Source organism: Molothrus ater, chromosome 6 (genome assembly GCF_012460135.2).
Source record: "Molothrus ater isolate BHLD 08-10-18 breed brown headed cowbird chromosome 6, BPBGC_Mater_1.1, whole genome shotgun sequence".
Taxonomy (NCBI): Eukaryota; Metazoa; Chordata; class Aves; order Passeriformes; family Icteridae; genus Molothrus; species Molothrus ater.
In genome coordinates, this window is record NC_050483.2 from 56,349,566 (window position 1) to 56,372,007 (window position 22,442).

The 22,442-nt window shown below is 44.1% G+C and overlaps 1 protein-coding gene across 1 annotated transcript in view; it reads left to right on the forward strand.

Moving 5' to 3' along the window:
• The window catches only part of KCNH5 (potassium voltage-gated channel subfamily H member 5), a 162,335-nt gene extending 140,336 nt beyond the window's left edge, over nucleotides 1–21,999 (forward strand). The window contains exon 11 of the mRNA XM_036383946.1: nucleotides 9,797–21,999. Coding sequence (XP_036239839.1) covers nucleotides 9,797–10,744 — 948 coding nt within the window. The 3' untranslated portion in view covers nucleotides 10,745–21,999. The remainder of the gene's footprint in view (nucleotides 1–9,796) is intronic.
• Nucleotides 22,000–22,442: the final 443 nt, after the last annotated feature.

The window sequence follows — 22,442 nt, forward strand, 5'->3', positions numbered from 1 at the left end:
CCCCACTTCCAAAGGAGCACAGTGCCCTTCTTCAGCATCTTTTTCCAAGCAGACAGAGAGAGCCCGGCAGACATCAGAGACAACAGCTGAACCTGCTGAAGAACAAGAAATCCATGAGTTGTTTTCCCCTGGGATATGAGAAGGTGGAGGCATCTCTGGGCAGGAGGAGCTCAGGCCTGAGTGACTGAAAGAACAGAAGAGGAAACTGAGCTGCTCTCAGATAACACTCTTGTAGTTGGTGGAAAACTGTATAATTTTGCCAAGGGAGGAGAAGGTGTTGGCATTTCTTTAGGAAATCTGACTCCATAGCTCAGCCCACACTTGGCTGAAGGTGTAACCACACTGATTAAAGAATCCATCAGGCCAGCTGAGTGATCTGAGTGATCCTTCTTTGCAGAGTAGGTGTCAGAAGGTGTCAGTGCCTTTAATCAATCTGAGACTGATGTCTCAGGGGATGAGACCAGGACTTCATGTAGCACTGTACATCCATTGTGCACTGCCCTAAACATCTCAGGGCAGCAGTGCCCTGGCCCTTGATCTTGAGCTGAAACCCTGAGGACACCTATGTGCATTCTTTCTGTGCCTGGTTTTTGTTTTTTTTTTTTTTTTTAATGAATTGCCTCAGTTTTGGCAACAGGCCAGCACAGTGACCTCTCTCTGCTCTCAGCCATGGGTTTTAGTCTCTCAGTTGTAAATAGTTAGCAGTGACAGAGGGATTTCCAGTTAATTGGGGAAATGAGGGCAGTGTTATTATCCTGTCTTACACCGGGGGAGATGGAGACATGAAGAGTGATTTGTCCAGGACTTCCCACTTGGCTGAAGGTCAGGCCAGCAGGATAATCCATCCCTGTGAATCCCAGCCTGCTGCTCTGTGTGTTTGGCCACGATGCTCCAGGGATGTGACAAATGAGACATGGATCTCTGCCCGCTTCTCTCCTCTTTCTTCTTGCATCCAGACGTGTTTTAAATGAAACCAGGATGACTTCAGATCCATACCAAGTATAAAGAGGATGGGTCAAGCTCTCAACCACTTTCTTCTTAATATTCATGATTTTTCACAAATGCAGATCAGCCTAATTGGCTGCCAGCGTGCACAGATGTCTCTCTGCAAGAGTACTCAGGTGCTGTGAGTGTTGATTGTGAACATGAAATGGAATCAGATTAAAATTTGACCTACAGTAATCAATTTCTAAACAGTAGGACAAGCAGCAAGGAGATGATGGAATTTCTGGACTTTGGAAATCAGTTATTGGCTGTTGTTGTGCTTTTCTGAAGGGTGTCTCCCTCATTACATGTCCTGATTTTTCTTTAGATGAGGCAATTTGGGGGACAAAGATCTTTGCTAAGTCATCATAAAAGAATGAACCTCTTCCTTGCACATAAAATGCCACTAAATATCCCTTAAAAGGGCTTTTTCAGCGTCATGGAAATAATTCTCATTTCCTTGAAGCGACATCACTTTGTTACTTGGATTGGAAATCTTCACATCTTTTGCAGGTCAATTCAATAGTTGCTGAGGAAGAATGTATGTGAATACAGTTTCTCCAAAGAAAAATTAAAATGTGCTTGGTAGGAAGCTTTTGCTGTAGCATGTTATTGTGTCTGTGAAGTGAGGATCAATGGAGATTTGCAGAAAGGCTATTATTTACTGTTTCTTTCAAGCAGCTGGAAGACTAACCTGCAGAAATCTTCTTTTCCTCCAAAATCCAGCATGAAAGACTGTTTAGTGAGACATCCCTATCCTGGAGATTAACTAATTGCTCAGCAGTCAGTCATTTTCACTGCACAGCCAAGGACAGTGATTCCTTTCTCACATGCAGATGGAGCAGTGGTTTAACACAAAACAGTTCCTGGGACAGGAGGATTAAGGGGAATTTACTGGAGAGCAATTAAAAGAGTTGTTAGAGCAGTTTGTTTTTGAGGCTGAATTTCACATCAAAGTGAAGCTATCTGAGGAGTGTACAGAGCAGAAGAACAATAAAGCCATCATTTCAAACCATCTACTCTGCATCCTTGGAGTGCAGATTAATAAAGTGAGCTATGAGTTTATGGAGATTTGCAGGAGTGAATTAGGGGAAGCAGCCTAAAGGCTTGTGTGGGGTCATTTCCTGTTAATCCATTTCTGTCTAGTCTTTCATAGTTTGACTTTTTAAATTCACTTTTTAATTAAAGTAGACAAAAAAGGAAGATTTTTTAATATAATGGAGGTTTTTTTGTTTTTTAAAAATAATATCTGGAAAATAAGATTTAAAAGCATTTTAGCATCAGGTATTAGTAATGTCTTGGGAGCTTTCTGAAGAAGAAAATCTGAAAAATAAGATTTAAAAGCATTTTAACATCAAGTATTAATAGTGAGTCTAGTTCTCTGGGACCTGCCTAGATTTTAAAAACACGTTCATTTTGGAGCAAGCCTTTTCACCAAGGGTTATACATTAGGAATTGGGTTTGACTGGCCTAGTTTGCAGAATATCAGAAAAGAGGATCCCAGATATGCCCTGTTTTGACAGCTAAAGGCTCCTAGAGAGGACCAGTCCTCGAGGACTGAGGGATGCAGCATCCCAGAGCCCCCTGAGCCCATCAGAGCAATGGCCTGGGAAGGGTTTGCTGGGTTTGCTGGGTTTGGCAGTGCCAGAGGTGGGAGTGATCCAAGCAGGGTCTGTCCTACAACACCTGGAGTGGGATGAGCTTTGCAGTGCAAAAGGGTGGGTGTGCAGAACAGACACATCTCAGGTGGTCTCCAGTTTCCCGGGGGCTGTGGGAAGGGCATCTCCATTCCCCTGCTGGAAGGTCTTCCTGGGAAGTGTAGTGAGAACAAGGAGGAACGGGTGGGTTTCCTCCAGAAAATTGGAGACCACCTGAGATGTGTCTGTTCTGCACACCCACCCTTTTGCACTGCAAAGCTCATCCCACTCCAGGTGTTGTAGGACAGATCCTGCTGGGATCATTCCCACCACTGGCACTGCCAAACCCAGCAAACCCTTCCCAGGCCATTGCTCTGATGGCCTCAGAGGGTCTGGGATGCTCCATCTGATTTTCCACAAGCTCTCACTGAGAGCCACCAGGCTGGCAGGGTCTCCTGGGCAGTCATGGCTTGTCCTCCCTCTGCAGCTTTTGGGAGAATAAAGTTTGTCTGTAAGGACTGGCTGGGCCCTGAGGCTGTGGGGAATTCATCCCAGCCAGGAACTGGCAATATCCCAACAGCCTGGGGTGGAAATAAAACCAGCATCAGATGAAGGGTGCAAAACACACACGCATACACAGAGAATAACTACAGGAGGCTTTTTTATACACTCTGCACCAAACCCTGACATTTTCACTGCCCTGGGTGGGGATTTGAATCCTCCACCCCCACCATCCATGGAGGGTGTCTGCTCAGAGGCGACAGGCACGGAGCTGGCTGTGCAGACACCAGAGACAAGCAGGCAGCTCAGGGTACAGCTTGTCTGACCTGCTTTAACATCCAGCTGCAGGTGAAAGAAATGACTCACACCTTCCAAGTGCCTTTGTCTTCCTCTCTCTGCTGTGCAGGGCTCCTGGAGGGTGAGTTCAGATGCAGACAGAGGCTTTATAGGTGAGCCCTGTTCCGAGTGTCTGTGCTCTGGAAATTGGGTGTATTTTATGGGGCAGGAAATGTATTTATGTATTTATGTATTATGTATTTTCAGAAGCAGGAAATAGCACACACGTCTCTGCTGGGGTATCCTGTGTCTGTCTAAATCCTGGATCTGACATAAATCTGCCTTCCACATTAGCATGACAAAAATGTAAATTACTTTTGTACAGTGCACTCCAAGATGTGAAAATTAATAGTATTTTTTGCAGACATCTTTATGGAAATTTATGTTGTACAGCCTTGTAGCATTATTTCCAAAGAAAATGAGATCTGTGTTATTGCAGTACTGGATATTAGTTATACCACTCAAAACTTTTAAAATCCATTTGCCAGCTTTGGCTAAGCTTGTGTAATTGTAATTTCAGGCCAAGAAGGCAAGGGAAGGCAGCTCTCCTATTTCCAAAAAAAAAAAAAAAAAGGCTTATATAAAAGCAAGCCAAGGCCAACACACCTTGTGAGGACACTCTAATTCCCTTTTTGAATGGGAATTAGACATTCCTGGAGGAGGTGGACCAGTCCAAATCCTTCTGGTGGGCTCTGAAAGCTGGTGAAGGAGCTGCTGGGTGGGTCTAAGCCAGCTGCAATCCAGCTGCCAGCTATGCAATGTGGTTCAAAGAAGGGTGCATTTCCCTGAGATCCTGCCTCCATCACTTGGGGAGCTCCAACTCACTTTGTCTGCTCATCCCACTTGCTCCATCTGCAGTGTTTTCAAGTACAGCTCTGGACCTGTGCTGTCAGGTGGGTCCAGGTTAAAAAGAGTCCTCTATTTATTCAAATTTATTAACCTGATGAATAAATCAAGATCATCAACCGATTAACTTGATTATCTTCATTCTAGCCTTAATGATTCTGTGGTTCTCTGATTCTTATCTCACTGATCTCAGATGCCCTCTCAGAAGTTGCTGTAATAAATAGGAACAAAAATACAGGGATCTGGACAAATACATTGGGTTGTGAACAATCAGATGCAAGGGAGATGGGGCTCCTACAAGACATTGAATCAGACAAGATAATTACCCCTGAAACAAAGTTTTGAGAGATGATCAGCACTGACATCAGCCTGGTCTGTGCTGTAACGAGAGTGACCTGTGGTTACTGAGTGGATGTGGCTGTGGGGACTGAAGTGTGGTGTTTCTGCTGCAGAAATGTCCAGTGAGCTGAGTCAAACCAATTCTCCCAGGACAGGCTCTTCACACTGTGAAATCTTTGCTTTTTGGTGGCTTTGTGTGGCTCTCCCTCCCTCCTTCCCTCCCAGTCAGTGCACACACACTGCATCCATCACCATGACAACTGTGCTCCCTGTGGATCCATGGCTGTCCCTTTCTGTGCATTTCTGTGGAGAGGAGCAGGCACACCTTGAACACCACTAACAACAGCATGGGACGTTCCAGCACAGGACAGGATGATCTCTGGTCAAACAGCTGCCACTTTTTATGAACTCCCTGTAATTCTTCAAGACTTTTACCAGCTCTGTAATCCCTTCACGTACCTGCCTTGGAGTCACTTATTAAGGGATCTTTGTGCAGATCTCCTGGATGGAGCAAGGTCATGGAGGGATGATTTCCACAGTACTGCTACAAAAAAAGACAGCAGACAAGGGATGCATTTCAAAGCACCTGAAAAGGCCACAGCTTTACTCTTTAATTCAGTGTGTGTGTCTCAGCTTTGAGCTGCCTCCCTGACTCCTCATTGCTGTTGCCCTCATCTGCACTTGGCTTTGGGGCTGGTTATATGAGCTGGCACCTCACAGGAACTGCTCCAGCAGTGACACATCCATTGCCAGGACCTGGGGTAAGTTCCCCCTTTGGAAGGGACAGAGTTCACACTCACATCAGTTACCTCTTGGTGTGGAAGGGAGGGAAAGAAGGCTGAGGTTGAGATCAGATGGAGAATCTCAAATTGCTGTTTTCTCCTCCATACCTGCCTCATAAATAACTTGAGTATTTCAGTCCCCATTGCTGAATGTCAGTTAACTTCTGCTTCATCTTTGCCAGCTCAGTAATTAATGTCATCTCTATTGCCCCTTCTTCCCAAAATAAATACACTAAGAGAAACCCAGGAATCTGGTCCCCTGGGACAAAATTTGTGCCACATGGAAGAGTCTTTCACAATCTGATCCATAAAGGAAATGGAGTCCTGCACTTAATGTCTATTATATTAATGAATTTAGAACTTGGTGTAAGAGAGGAGTGTGACTCTTTACTCCTTGAAATAAACTCTATACACTTAATTCAGCTTCTTCTTTGAAGATTGTGACTGATCCTGGGACATGCATTTGGGCAGGCCTATGTGTGACTTCTCTGAGAAGGGTCAGGGACAAATTTAATAGCTCATACAATTAAAGATTTCAAAATAATGCTCTCTCAATCTGCAGAGAAATGTCAGATTGCATGAGAGGTTTTTCAATTCTTATTTATAAAGAAAAAAAGCTGGTTAAAGTTATTAGACATTAATAGAATTAAGTTTCCATGTAAACATTTGTAAATGTAAACACATTTTAACTATTCTGGTTTAGTTTAAACCACTGTGGAAGCAGATTAAATCCAGCCACATGAAAAATCTCCTTATATGGAAAAAATTGGTAATGAAAAATAAATATTGCCCTGTTAGTGCTAGAATTCACATCTTGTTTTTTTTTTTTTTCTTCAGTTCTTTGTCTGTGTAGGATCTTTCTTTTCTTTTACTTGTACATATTCTACTGCTCTCAAGTACTCCTGACCAAAACTGGATCCTTGCTGTGCTAGGGGTGCATCTTCCTTGGTTGAGGAGAAGGAAGAGGGGGAAGTTCTCTATGGGGTGAAATGATTTCCTTGGCAGGGTAGTTCAGTGGGAGAGTGAGGACCAAGACCACAGTCTCCATCCAAAGTGCCATTGCCCCACATGGTCAGTTGGGATGTGAGGGTCTGCTTGGTTATGCATTTCAGAGTGAAAAAGAAAATAGCAAACAGCTATGAACACCTACAGGTTACATAGAGAGCCAAGGGGAGGGTAGGCCCAGAGCTGTGCACCACCCCACCTTTGCTCCATTGGAAACAGGGCTCCACTGAGGCAGATCACTCCTGAATTCTTGACTCTCAGCTAACCCCTGGATTTCTGAGTCTCTGGGCATTTTCTGCCCTAATCAGCATGTGGCAGATCTGCTTCTTCAAAGGAGCTGCCCAGAACCATTCCAGGCTGGAGCATCTTCTGTCCCACGAGAAGAAAAGGGAAATAACTCATTGAAGAGCTCTGTCAGCTTGTGTCCTGCAGGAAGCTGAGAGGACACGTTCTGAGGAGGTGACAGCAGGGCTTTGGGAGTGTGTCTTCTCCACTGCATGGCCATAAAGCTTCACCATGGGGTAAAGCTCATGGCTGTGAGTGGTCAGTGCGTCCTTGGCCTCACACAGCAGACCAGATTTGCATCCTGTATTTGATGGCATTTGCCACCTTGGCCATCATCCCTTTTTGCTGTTCCCAAAGTGTTTGCTCTGCTCTGAGTCACAGCAGCACTCATGCTCAGACCCCTCTGCCACTGGGCTCAACCCATCCAAAAGACACCTGGCCAAGTGGTTCTGGGGTAAAAAGCTTCACAGTAATTTCCTGAATTTTATAAGGACACACTTCAGGAGTGTGAGGTACAGGTGGTGTCAGATTAGAGAGGTTTTGGCTTTTCTTCTGCCAAACCCAGCACCAGCAGTCACTGGTAATTATATTCTGTGCAGGGAGATAACCTCTGTCTGGGGAAGGTTTAAACTGAGTCTAGAAGAGGGATAAAAGAACCAAGACTGGACTGGGGGAGAAAGGGAGGTGAGGGTAATTTTCAATGAAGTGCAAGCTTTGGGAGAGGAATCAAAACCTGCTGCTGTGGTCTTTGTTGCTGTCAATCTGGTTATTATAAACATGCAGTAGGACAGAAGTTGTCAGAGGTGCCTCCTGCCTTTCCCAATGGCAGTGCCACACTGGCCAGGGAAGCACTGTGGGCCCATGCCAGGCTGCTGGAGCTGCCTCCCTTCCAGCATCCCCCACTGCCTCTGGACAGCAGCTGCCAGGCACAGGCCACCTGCAGGGAGCAGGAGGCTCAAGCTGTGACACAGATTCGTGGCCAGAAAGCAGGGCAATAATGGAAACATAGAATGCTTTGGGTTGAAAGGGACTTTAAAGATCACCCTGCCGTGGGCAGGGACATCTTCCACTATCCCAGCTTGCTCCAAGCCTCCTCCAACCTGGCCTGGAAAACTGCCAGGGATGGGGCAGCCACAGCTGCTCTGGGCACCCTGTGCCAGGCCCTCACCACTGTCACAGTAAATAATTTCTTCCTGGGGTCCAGTCTAAGCCTACTCTCCTTTTCCTGTCCCTACGCAACCTTCTAAAGCATTGGGTAGAGGATGTTTCCACCCCTGCAGATGTTTTCAGGGACTCAGCACTCGGCACAGCAGCACGGCCAAACAGGGACACCAGGAGAGGAACCAGCCATGTCCCCTGAGACACTCCTTGGGGACACATCCTTGCAGCTGCTTGCTTTCACTGCTGCATCTTCTGCCAGAGGTGCTGTGCTGCCCTCTGGGGCAAGAGAGGCACAAACAAAACATCACACACAACCCACCTTCCAAATGTGCCTTTAGAGAGCGTGGCTTCAATTAAATGTGATCACTCAATTTTGAATCAAGGGCAGTTTCTCTTGCCATTATTTGCTCTTGAGAGTGGCCTGAGAGAGAGAGAGAGAGAGAGAGAGAGAGTAGCTCCATGAGGGCAGCTGCTAATGAAGGGGAGCCTCCAAATGAGGGAATGTGTCACTGCATCTAGGTCAGAGTAGTCAGATTAAAGTAACTTCCATGGTTGTCCCTTGGTTTTGTTTATATTTTTTTAACTGGGCTTCTAATAAGCAAGTTAACCAAATTATTATAAGCAGCTGTGCCTATCAGCAGCAGGCAAGGAGATATCTACTGCATTTGAAAACTCTCTAATGAAGCTTTGAAGTCCAGCTCATCCCAGATTCATGCAGTGAAGGATCTGTTGCCATCGGGGCACTTCTCTGCTGACTTCTGAAGATGTGAGACTTGAAAGTAAATAGATTCTCAAATATGGATACTCAAGTTGATATTTCAAAAGCCTACAGCTGGCTGACACAGAGTTTTGTTTGTGTATTTCAAGGGCTTTGTTTTCCTTTTCTTACCACACGATCCCTTCACAGTCCATATTTGTATTTAATCACAGGCTGCTTTTCGCAGTGTTGTCAAACAGAGAACCAGTTTCCCAGATTCCCAGTCCCACATTCAAGAAAACTGGATGAACCTAAAAATTAAAAAAAAATCATATGAGTAACATGCAGAAAATCAACAAAAAGATTTTGCTCTGTGGATCCTCCTCCCTCAGCTTGAGGCTCAGATTCCTTTTTCTGTAGCAGCCTGAGACATGCTGCTGGGTGAAATAACTCAGCATTAAATGGCATGATGAGATGGTGGATATTGCTGGGATTTAGAGCCACACACAGCCCTGTTCTGCTGCTTCTCCACGATTCTTCTAGCTCACCTACACATATTAGACATACTAATTCTGCAGTAAACACTTGTAAAGTGTGTGAAGCCACACATGTGGCCCATGGGAAACCTAACTGCACCCTCCAACACTCCTAAAAACCCCTAACCCTAACAGCAAAACCAAAAAGAATTGAGCAAACTGGGATTTTCCAGCCTCTGGAAGTGTGTGTACATTGAATTTATCTTGCAGCTGTGTAGTCTCTGCTGAATTACTGTTTCCTTTTGATCTGTACTAAAGATAGTGACAGAGCAGGTATGAGTGTGAGTAATGGGTAGGTTGGCATCACAGTATTTGGGTTCTTTGTCAAGGGCTTTCTTCTCTTTGTTCTGTTTCTTTCCTTCCGTTGGTGTCGGGATATTTTTAGTTCTTCAAGCAGTAGTACCTTCTGCATCAGGAAAAAAGGTGAAACCCACTTTTAATGTATCCTGTTAAGAAAGTGTGTGTGTGTCTGTGTAAGTACCCTGTCTATAGTGGTTAACATTAAGGTTGCTGTGTCTTGATCAGCTCCATTTGAATTCACTACAAAAAATTAAGATGGAAAGGAAGATGAGAATTAAGAATAAAGAGAGAAATGGCTGTTCTCAAGACTTTTTACCCATCTCAAATTAATATTTTCATGCGGTGTCCTTTGGGTCCTGACTCTGTCGTGGATTTATCCCCCCACAGATCATCTTCAGGAAGATCAGCGATGTCAAGAAGGAGGAAGAGGAGCGCCTGCGCCAGAAGAACGAGGTGACCCTGAGCATCCCCGTGGACCACCCCGTGCGGAAACTCTTCCAGAAATTCAAGCAGCAGAAGGAGATGCGCAACCAGGGCTCCACCCACGCCGACCCCGAGCGGAACCAGCTGCAGGTGGAAAGCAGGAGCGTGCAGAATGGGGCCTCCATCACGGGCACCAGCGTGGTCACCGTGTCCCAGATCACGCCCATCCAGACCACCCTGGCCTACATGAAAAGCAGCGAGGCCGTGAAGCAGAACAACCGCGACGTGATGGAGCTGAAGCCGAACGGGAACGGAGAGCAGAAATGCCTCAAGGTGAACAGCCCCATGAGGATGAAGAATGGGAACGGGAAGGGCTGGCTCCGGCTGAAGAACACCATGGGCGCCCACGAGGAGAAGAAGGAGGACTGGAACAACGTCACAAAGGCCGAGTCCATGGGGCTGCTGTCCGATGACCCCAAGTCCAATGACTCGGAGAACGGTGTAAATAAAAACCCACTGAGGAAAACAGACTCTTGTGACAGTGGAATCACAAAAAGTGACCTTCGCTTGGATAAAGCTGGTGAGACTCGCAGCCCCCTGGAGCACAGCCCCATCCAGGCGGATGCTAGGTGTCCTTTCTACCCCATTCCTGAGCAGGCCTTACAAACCACGCTGCAGGAAGTCAAGCACGAACTCAAAGAAGATATCCAGCTGCTAAGCAGCAGGATGGCTGCCCTTGAGAAGCAGGTGGCAGAAATTTTAAAAATATTGTCTGAAAAGAACGTATCCCAGCTCTCTTCCCCCAAGTCTCATTTATCACCCCAGTCCCCTCCCCAGATACCCTGTCAGGATATTTTTAGTGTTTCGAGGCCTGCATCACCCGAATCTGAAAAAGATGAAATCCACTTTTAGCATATACCTATGTGTATATATGTATACAGTATATATGCAGAGGTGTATATATACCTTTATACATATATATATATAAATGTGTGTGTATACGGTAAATATATATACATATATATTTTCACTTGCATCCAATATGACTTGAACACACTAAGGATTTTGATATGTAAATATTGCATGTCCAGCTGGATTCTGGCCTGCCAAAGAAAGCAATTATTAACATAGATATTGCTTGTATATTATGCAGTTGACTGCATGCACACTTTACATTTATTTATAATCTCTATTATGTAATAAAAGAATGACTTTTGTTTAACAAAGGCAATGTACTATTTAAAGAATCAGGGTCTAACCTGCCAATATTGCCATGACAGTTTTGATCTCAGGCTGGGTGAATTGAGCTTTTATTTCCTCACTGTCAGTAGACTAATATGACGTGAAGGACACGTTCAGACTCCTGTTAGTATTGTTTGTTTCCTGGTATCATTCCATGACAATATACTGTATATTTGGTGATGAATTCCCCTACTCCTCCTAAAGGGAGGGCTCAGCTCAGTGGGCAGGGAAGGGCACCATGCCTGGTGCTAGGGTGGATCACTGGAATTTATTTGTGTGGGTATTGTGCATGCACAGCCTTTTATTTCAAGTATTCTCCTGCTCTTTTAACATCGTAAGGTAAGAAATAATAATAATAAGAATAATAACAATGGTGATTTATGTAACAAAATGAAACTAACAGAAACTCTCTCGGTTGCACTCCCTGAGTGTTTGGGGGTAACTTATTTCTTGAAAGCCTCCTTTTACTGATGCCATTTTTACTGAACTGTTAGAGTAACATTATGTAAATTCTCTTTGCAGCACTCAGTGGTGGTGTCTGGTTCTGTCAGTATCTTCATTAGCATGTACCATTTTTGTGGGGTTGAGGTTGCTCTCCCCCTGTCCCCCCTATTGCCCCTGGCAGAAAGACTTTACACGAGGTCTGAGCAAGGGAGAGAACATCCATAGTTCAGCTTCTTGGGAACCATGTGAGCAGGTTTGAAAGCCTGAAGTTAAAAGGCTGCAGTAAATCCCCCTCCACTCTCTTTCATGAGGACATTTATCAGTGTGCAGCTGCCTTTAGATAGAGAGACAATAACTGGTCAGGATGTAGTTGTGTGTAGTCCAAGGTGCGTGGATGATCGTGGGTGGCTGGGAGAGTGGTGGGTGTGCTGGGGGAGGGAGCCCTGCCTGGAGTGCTGCTCCTGCCTGGGGCTCCTGCAGGTTTCAGTGCATGGAGGGGCCACGTTTCAGGAGCAGGCTTGCAGTGCCCACAGGTCCCACACACACTGAGTCCCTCAGGTTGGTGTCAGAGGCTCTGTCCCTCCTCTTAGCTGCCTCCCATTGGCATCTCCCAGCCTTGGGCTGTGCTCAGACCCCCTCTCCACTCCTGGGCTGGAGCTGCTGGCTTTGCAGTGCTGCAGCAGGGCAGGCTTTGCACTGCATCTTGTTTGATCTCCTCTTTGGAGCTGGACTTTTGGACTCTGCCCCTGAGTGTGGTGCGGGTTTTTGCCTCTCCATTTGCACTGGTTTGAATCCAGGTACACAAGATGCATAGCAGAAATTGCCATTGCAGCTTCAGAGGTGTTACCTGGTGTAGTTTGAGGCCAGCCCAGCAGAGCACAGTGGCTCCTTCAGAGAAAGATTCCCCCTGGCTGTGGCTTAAATGGCCTCTTGTATCAAGATCCTGTGTTTTCAAAAGTGCCTGGAGTAAAATATGTATGTACCACAAGGCATCACCATGAATCCGGTATATCAAATCCATGGGTATAATTAGTGAGCATTCTAAACACACACCAGTATTACGTCTATTTTTTAACATTAGAAAACTAGGCTAAACAAATTCACTTCCTGAAAAACTAAAAAATTCCCTAAAACCCAAACAAACCGTCATTTGCAGTAGTGGCAATTATGAATCTACATCTTAGAGTGAACATATCTTCTTCATATTGTAAAATCCAAACCCATAGAGCTCCAAAAGCTCATAAGAAAACCAGAGAAGTCATTGCTTCTGCTGTGTCAACTCATGGAGGCTTTTGGGAGATGACAGTTTTTTCTGTCCTGTTTCTGTCCCTTTCTTAGGGAAATTAGAGAAAAAAAAAAGGCGGGGGGGAGAAAGAACAAAAAGCCACAGTAGGGGACAGCTCTTCCCAAAGCCTGGTGGTCAGGTCACCTGCTCATTTTAGTTCTCTGCAGCTGCAGTTGCCTCTGTCAGAATTTTCAGCTGTAATTTGCAGCTGCTGTTCTGACACAAGTGCAAGTCCATGACTCTGCAGCCATGATTTGGACTGCAAGAACAACCTGCACCTGCAAAACAACAGGGCTTGCCATTCCTGTGACAAGTCCCACCCTGGGATTCTGAAAGAATTGGGGGGGTTATGGGGTTAGGGAGTTACAGGGTTGCTGCAGGAGTCTGCACAGACCTTGTGGGTACAGTTTAAGTGCCAAGATGTCAAGTGTTGAATGTTCTTGCCTGACTTGGTCTGCTGGTGTAGACAGACACACAGCCACTGCCCAGGGCTGCCTGGTGAATAGCTGAGCCACTCAGGCTCAGTCTGGGGGCCAGACTTTGTTAAAATTCCTGGAATGCATCATGAAGTGATGCTGTAAAAGAGACAGCAGGATAATGGGGGTTGGCTTTGTCAGAAAGCTTTAGCCTTAATTCCTCTGCCTTTGTGACAGACTGCTTTTCTTTCTCTATGACTGATATTAATTCTAGGTAGAACTGCATGGCATGCAAAGGGATCTCTGTTTAGATTTATCTTGCAAGTCAGGTGTAACTTTGTGCCACTTTACAATGAGAGAGTGTGTTAACAGGATTAGTCTGACCTTGAAAATCATTTGGGCAGGCCCAGAATGTCTATTACAGTTCAAGTGCAGCTTGAGTGGTTTAAATGTGTAGTGAGTGGCTAAATAGTGTAAAATACCAAGTTCATGAAACAAATACAGTGTCTCCAGGTCTGTTTCTAGTGCTGCTTTGACTCTGATGTCCCAGCACTGTCCATTGCAAGTTCAGTGGAACCAGCTTGTACCTTGCACAAAGCAGTGGAGTGTGTGATGGGTGCCCTGCAGGCACAGCCTGTGGATGGGCTGTCCCAGCCTCTGTGTGCTGAGGGAGGCCCAGTTTGGGGGGTTGGCAATGGCTGGTGCAATTCTGAAGGACTTTGCCTCCAAAATCCGTGTTGGGAGCGTTACATGTTGCTTCATGGAGTCGTCAGCAGTTCGTCTCCCATGGGGTTGTCATTGTCCCCTCGTGGAGATGTCATTGTGCATGATGTGATGAGTAACTGGGGCTTTCCTTCTCTGTCAAAAAGCATGATTCACACTCCTGTAGTCCAGGTTGGACTGAAAGCAGCCACCTGTACTCATTAAGTGCAATAAGGACACCAAGGTGTCACTTCCACCCAGGCCAGTGCTCAAGCAGTGACACACCATGGGGAGGGAGCTCTTGGCTGCATGCTTTCCTTTCCTTTCCTGTAAGAGCTCAAAACCTGTACAGATGTTCCTGCCAGATGCTGGGAACAGCATCTTCAGCACCTACCCTGTGCTTTGTGTGTCCAAAGCATTTTACCTGCACACCAGTGGATTTTATCTTTCTGGACTCTGGAATAGAAATAAAACGTGTACAGAAAATGTGTACAGAAAAGTAAACACTTCCCAAAGCAAATGAACTAGAGTACTTTTAATAGCTTTTTTTGTGTAATGTTGCATATAAGAGATAGAACAGCACTTCAGGATAATTACTGGGAAAAAAATTGTGTTGTTGTGAGGATTCAGTTCTTCTGAATTTGTATTTGTAAATCTTTTTTTTTTCCTGTCTTTGCCAGGGCACGGGGGTTAGAGCAGAGCTGATTCTGGAGGTGACAAACTTAAGCTTTGTCCATTTTTCTTTTCTGTGTTCTGCAGAAGTAGCACAACTGTAGGGGCTTGATGCTGCACCAGTTTGGGCTCATTGCTAGACTCAGGTTCAGTCTTCATTTACCACCACATGGAGAGTAACCCTGCTGCACAGGTGTGAAGGCTGAATCTGATAACCAGATCAGACTTTAATATGCATTTTGGATCCCAGGACAGTTTCAGAAGCTGCAGAAATAATGTTGTACTCTTTGCAAAGCCAAGAGCAGTTGCCCTGGAAGTAACTGAGACCATTCCACAGATGTCATCATTGCTTGGGTCAGAAAACAGATGTTGTGCTCATGAAATAGCTTAGAGGCTTCTGGGGGAAAAGATGTCCTGAACTGGAAGGGAAAACAAAAAAAAAAGCCAAAGGTTTAATTGGAATTTGGGAGTGAGGACATAGAAGGATATATTGTGAGAAATTTACATTTTTTTAACTTGGATTTAGAACATTTAGCAAACTCAAGCCTATCTTTTTGGATGTCAGAATTGGACAGATTGTCTTTTAAAATAAATACATTTTTCCCTAAGTGAGGTGGTGTCAAAGTGATACCTGGTTTATTTTTTAAAAAAAGGTTTTCAAATACCATTTTCCTGCAGAGGAGGGTTTGAATGGGTTTTGTTAACATTGCTCTTAATAGGCTGTAGGAGGAAAAGTTTGATCCATCTAGATTTCCACATCTGGGAATATTTTTTATAACTCTCCCCTAATTTTTTTTGGTGCAAGCAGATAACACAATCTCTACATGTTTTATTTGGTTTAATATGCTATGGTGCATTTAAATGAAATATGTTCTTAAAGCAAAGTGCTGAATGGAGCTAAAACTGACAAAAAATCCATATTTCTTCTGGCAGAGAAGCAGTGAATGTTCTTACTGACATAAAGAATATTGTGCAAAGATCAGTGCTGTGCTATCTAAAAAATGACAAACAAACTAAAATCATCCTTACTGAGGGTGCATTTAGCCAGGCAGAAAATTGACCTTGTAGTGCACAGTGGGACAAGAAGGCACATATTGATTTTGTACACTCAAATAGCAGAAGCATTTAAAAAGGGCTTGACCAGGCCATGCTGAATAAATTGTATTTATTTCTTACATTATGCTAATCAGCCCCCTGATGCATGGCACGTGGAACCAGGGATCTGAGGCAGTATTCTCACAAACCTTTTTATCTGTTTGCTATAAAGCAGATATGTTCTTTTCTTTGTTATTTTCTTCTTGGAGATGCAAGCTTGTTTGGCCCACAATCTGAGACTACTGGTGTGCACCAACTCTGTGTCTGGCTTTCTGCCATGAATTCATCAATTAGCCTTAATTAAAAGCCCTATAAAAAGGATTTTGTGCTAGGTTGGGCTCAGCCCTCCCTGCTCCAGGACAGGATGAGGCTGGCAGACTTTTTTTCCCTGTGGGAGAGGGAAAGTCCATTAAAGGATATTCAAAAATCTGCTATTAGGGGAAAATGTGGGCTTCAGGAGAGCCAAAGCTCTTCCAGTATCCCAAAATCCTGTTGGAAAGGGGCACAGAGTATCTAAAATATGTAGCATCAGTGTATGGACTCTCTATTTGCAGCTGGCCCTGAACAGAGAGGGTTGGACCAAGTGATTTCCAGAAAGTCCCAAGTTCTGTTTTATCATTTGGTGATTCTGTAGATTTTAATAGCACAAACAGGAGGTAAAATTTGAAGGTTTTTAGTTATGTCCTTTTTTTTTCTGGTTTTCAGTTTAAATACCTTGTGAAGGAGCATGTTGCCAATTTTCCAGATAATAGCTGTGAGAGCCAATACTCATCAAACAGACAGCAGAGAAATCTGGCATATTCTAAAACTATGGCATAGAAATAAATTAAGCATTTAGTCAGGCATCAGCTAAAATCCACACTTGGTGCCAAACACTGAGAATAGTGTCTCAGTGACTATGCAGTTTCTGGAAGCAGTGGGCTGATATGGATACATCAACAACACCCACACCCTCTTCCAGCCTCTTCCCCAGTCCAGTGGAAGGTGATTACAGTGTCTGAAAATGCCATCAAAATATCAATAGCATTTGAGCTGGTTTTCAGTGCTGCCCTGGCAGACCTGCACATCCAAGGCTGTAGGAAATGTGCAGGTTTCTCATTAGTGGCTGGATCTGGAGGTGATTCTCATCCCTCTGGATTCTCATCCCTCTGGATTCAGCCTGCTCCTCAATGTGTGCACACCATTGATGAAAAGACCTGGGCTTGTCCAAAGGGTCTGGGCACATCCATGGGCTCTGGGCACATTCCTAGGGTCTGCCCAAGCCCCATTCCCAGGCTTATTCCCTGCTTGTCAAGGCAGATTCAAAGGTTTACACCTGGCTCTGTTATTAGATATTTTCCTGGACTCTGTAATGTCCTCAATCTCTGTGATGGCTCACAGGGTTACTCACAAAATCCTTCTCAATCTGTGGCTTAGCAACAAGTCTCCAGATTAAACAGGAATAACAGGGCAAGGTTTCTGCCATTCTCAGGGCATTGTTTTATTAAACAAACCTTCATTTTTATTTATTTTATTTTATTTTATTTTATTTTATTTTATTTTATTTTATTTTATTTTATTTTATTTTATTTTATTTTATTCGTGGCTCTTTTGTACACGCTTGAGTAGTGCAGTGTTCCATGGAATGGCAGGGACTGGGGTGTTTGTGGGTTGTAATGAGCCACTCTGAGAAGGGGAACTGGAGTGAGACACCAGCTTCTGCCTTGTGTGTGACCATTCCTGCTCCAGTTACACTTTGGGTGAACTTCAGCCCCAGCAGCAATTTGAACCAGTGCCATGTAGGGATAGTAACATTTCTCTGTATTTCCCCAGGCAAACCTAAGGCTCTGCTCAGCTTCTCCACGTGTCCTGTGCCAAGACATGTGGGCATTTTCCTGTTCTGGACTTGTTTTCAGTAGATTTTCCTGACATGTTCCACCTCTTTTCTCTGTCACCACTTTTATTTCCTAGAAAAAGGAAAAAAAAAATCAGTTTCTGACTAATCATTGGGAATTCAATTGCATCCAAGGCTGCTGCCAGGACCATTAGTTGGAGGTCACAGTTCAGTTTGTAAATTGGGTATCTTATCTGAGCTCTCATGGAAAAAGGCTTTTTTTTTTCTAAAGGAAAACAAAATTTCTGCTCTGTTTCTAATTAGTCCTCTGTTGTCCCTGCAGGATTAATTACTGCCTTCTTCACTCGAATCATCAAATGCTATTCGGCAACAGCTTCTTTTATTTTATTTTATTTTATTTTATTTTATTTTATTTTAGGTATAATTAGGAGTCCTGGAATTACAAACAAGCTCAGTCAGGTTGTACCTTAAAATTTCAGAGCTGAAATATCACCTCAACTAGTTGTTTATACCCAGCTTTTTGAATGCCAACAACCCCATTGCACTCAGTGCATGTTCAGAGCTCATCCCTTTGAGGTCATCAGTAGGTGAGTGTGAACATCCTTCTCCTGAAATCAGTCACAAAAGGGGTTTTATTCTGCAGGATCCTCCCACAATGGGACTTTTAAAAAAGGATTATGGGTGCAAGGATGGAATGGCACCTCCCAACCCTTCCTGCTGCCTGTGGATGGCCTGTAGATTCCCAGACACATCTCTTTTCTATTTAAAGGAAAGGCTGAGGGCCACCAACTGCCTAATTCTATCAAGGGGTAAATTGAATTTATCGGGTGAGAGAGGCAGTAGCCAGCAATAAGGCAGGATTTGGGTTTTAAAAATCTGCCTGGTGGGAATTGGGCAAGCTACCAGAAAGACAATAAAGGATTTATCTGGCAATGCATGCCAAAGGAATGCTAAACTTGTGAGCAGGAGAATTTATTGATACCAGTGGAAAAGCTCATTAGCATTGAAGTGTGAAGCAGGTCTGTAAATGTTCCTTTCAGCTGTCCCAATAAAATCCCTGCTCTCAGACAAGGGGAGCTGTGGCTCATTTCTGTGCAGGGCACAACTGGCTAATGAGCTTTCCCAGAAAACTTGCACACAAACCATGTTTTCTCCAATGTAACAGTTGGCACTATTTCCCTTCCATGGACACATTTCACAGCTGACCTCAGTGTCAGCCTCCCCCTGCCCCTGGTTTCACAGGGATTCAGAGATGCTCTTAAAGCTGGGAATGCTGCAGCATTTCTCCTAGGGCAGCTTTGTTCCCCCCTTACTTGGTGATTGTTGATTATTTGCCCTCTAAGAGATCTGTAGTCCTGTAAGGGATGTGGGGCAGCTTGTGGGGCTACAAGCAGAGGTAAAGGTTCATCATATCTTGTCTGGAAAACATCCCAGCCATAAAAATACTCTTGCTAACAGTTTAAAGCTCCAATGCCTTATCAGCACAGTTTATGTAACAAAATCCCATTAGTCCTGCCAACCACCCTCACATGAATTAGGACATGATATGCTTCATAAACCTTACATACCCATTGACTGTTCTTCTGCACAGAGACTTGCCTGGGTTTTTATGTGCAGGTGTAGCTGAGTATCTTGAGTTAATTTCTGTGCTTTGAAAGCTACATAATACGAAGCAGGATATTTTCCACAATGAAATGCAGTGTTTTCCTTCCTTATTTGTTTCTTTATATCCTTTTCTTTCTCCTTCCTTCCTCCCATGTTTTCTTGCCTAGATCATTAGGCTAGCAAATTGTAGAAATGGGGAGATTGATTAAGTGATGTTGCATCAGCAGATTTAATGAGGTAATGATCTGTTTTGCTGTTTGTGTTCAGGAGAAATAATATGCTAATAAGAATTGTAGCAAGAGCAGATTTTTTAATGTCCTGCTAAATACCAGCCAGTGACTGAGTGGTTCAGTAAAGTGGTCTCAGCAGATCTTCTAAATTGTGTTCTCTGTTTTGGAGGTAAATATTTTCAAGCTTTGAGCATCTTGTGTAAATATTCCTTGTAAGGTCAGTGGAAGTCTTTCCATTAATTCCTCTAACCCAGTTCGTGCAGAAGGACCAGGACACTGAGTCCCAGCGTGGGCTGAGCTTTCTCAAAACTGAGAACTGTGGGTACTAGAATTTTAATTTCAGGCCCTTGTCTAATGCAAATGGGTCCAAGATTTCATGCCCTACTAAATGCTGCATGCTGAATGCAGAAATGTAGAGGATGTCTTTGAAGATTGGGACAGCAAGGTGGATTGCCATAAAAATCAACTGACCCGATCAGGGAAAGGGCACTTTTTAATTAACACATATTGGAATCCAAAAGACACATTCTTGGTGTCTGAACTGTCAGTAATTTCCATCCAAAGTAACTGCTCAAAATTCATGGCTGTCTGGAATATCCTTGCACAAGCCAGATATGTGCATAAGCTGTGCAAACTCTCTCTGGGGAGAAGCACAGTTAAAAATAAAGCTATTATTGCTACCGCAGAGAGAGATGATGACAAAGACAAGGGGCTGAGCACCAGGTGCTGTGAGGCTGAATCCTGCCATGCAGCCCTCCATCTGAGCATTGCTGATCCAGCTGTGGGCAGATGTGCTCAACTTTTGGGTCCTGTTTGTGTCCACACCTGGAGCAGAGCAGAGCAGGGAAGGGAAGGGGCAGCTTATGGGGGGTTCCTGAAGTGTAGCCCCCACCCCATACCAGGCTTTGAAGGCTGAAATCCTGGCTCTGGGAGGGACACATGGGGTCTAGGCTTCCTCCCCTGCCTCCCCCATCCCTTTGATATGCTTATGAGTTCCCACACGTTTAGGCAACTAGTCATCCTAGGCTCCTAAATGAAGAAAAATCTAGGGGATTTATACTGGGAAGAAAGAGGGACAAGGGGTGGGCACGATCTGTGCACCCTCAGCTTTGCAGAAGTATCCTGGTAGGAGCATGGTGACAGAATAATCACAATTAGTGGCAGGGGGAGATTATTTTTTAATGAATTGTCATCGCAGGGGACCTCATTACAGTCAAAACATTGTTCTGTTTTTCTAGGTTTTCTTCCCTAGGCTTCCCCCCCTCACCCAAAATGACAACAAAACTAAACTGAGCAGGAGCTGCTGTACAAGCCTGCACAGAGATGTTGAACCTAAAAACCAGCCTGCCCTCACAAGGTACCCACGGGGCTGTGCTGAGCACCCCACTTTGGCATAACCTGCCTTCTATTTATTCTACTTTTTTTTTTTTCTGCTGAAATTGTAATGTGCATCTTTTTCCTTCCCTTGTATCACCAGCTCAGCACTCCCCACCCCACATTTGTGGCACATTTGTGCTGTGGTGTGTCTCTCCACCCTCCAGCACCTAACAGGGACTAATCCCTTGCTTGTAGGAATCTTTCCATGAACATTAGCAGGACTTTGAAAGCATAGTGAGCTTTAAATCCTATTTTTTTTTTTTACCCTGAGGTCCTTACTTTCTGTGTTCAAGTTTCAAGGTGTCCCATTAGCTGAAAAAGCACCAGCTGGTATAATTGTGTTTGTGCAACCCTCGTGGAGAAGTTGGGCAAAACAACTGGTTTTAAAAGCTCATGTTGGGAAACCTGATCTACAGAGTGACTGCTGCTTTTGAATGTATGTGATTCACAGACACGGGACTGTGGGGAGGAAAAGTATTTTGAGAAAACTCTTTTTTTTTGCAAGGAAGAAATTGGGGGAAAGGGTTATTGCTGGGGTGATGTTTCTTTTGTTACTACTTGCTGCTCTTTGTACACTCGCCAATGCAAATGACATTCATGTTCCCAACAATATTTTTCAACAGCCCAGCTATCTTTTTTGCTGTTGTTAATATACTGAGGATTTGGGAGGATTTTAAATGCCTCTGCCTTTCAGGATTATTTCTACAAAAGCAATTGAGAACTGTGTTTTGACAGCAGGAAGCTTATAAAAACCTAGAGGAAAAGAAAAAAGAAATAAAGTGTTTGAAAATGAACAGCTATGAAAGGAATGCATCTCTGCTACCATATCTGAAACCTGCAAAGCAATCAGGAATTGCAGCAAGGAAGGACCATCTTTCTGCTGGAAATCACACAGTTTGTGCAGAGTGGATGCTCCCTTGGCCACCTGTGTGCTGCCCAGGAGGAAGCTTGGGATGCTTTTCTTGGTTGTGACTCTCCTGTCACCCCTGGACGTTGCCGTGTGTGCTCGGGGGAAATTGGTTTATCTGTAGGAAGCTTCTTGTTGCACTTTTCTGTTTGCTAAAATTCAACAACAAGGAAAATCGTGGGTCACTTTAAAGCATTGGCAGACAACTGTTTCTAACCCAAAGGAAAATGGGTTTTAGCACAATGAACTGTACTTCTTCAGGGAGGATCAATGTTGATTTTTTTTTCCACACGTCTTTATTTACATGTGGCTATATTTTCATTGATACAGAATAAAAAGTGCATTTTATTGACCTTCAGTGTTTGTGTCCTTACTTTTCTTGAGCACCATAAAAGCCATAGCTCTTGTTTTCCTGAACAAAGCAGAACACAATTTGTTGAGATTAATGAGCAAAACATAATCTTATTTTTAGGTGGTTTGGGGATGAGGGAGATACATAAATCTATTGTTACAATGGAGCTCCTCAACAGGACAATAGGAACAGTTCTTGACCCTCCTCCTTGTTAGCCTGAAGACAATAGGAAATAAATCAAGCTGAGCTGGTCACAGATACCTCATCCATAAAACTTCTGTAGCATCTAATTCCCTCTCCCAAGCAAATCAGGCTGAAGAGGGAATACTTTATCTAAGTAGAAAATAAGTATTTTCTTTCAACCTTTTGTTCATAAATGGTTCCATTTTATTTGCTGCAAATGGGTAACCTTGCTTCAAAAAAATTACACTTCAGATACAAAATGAAGA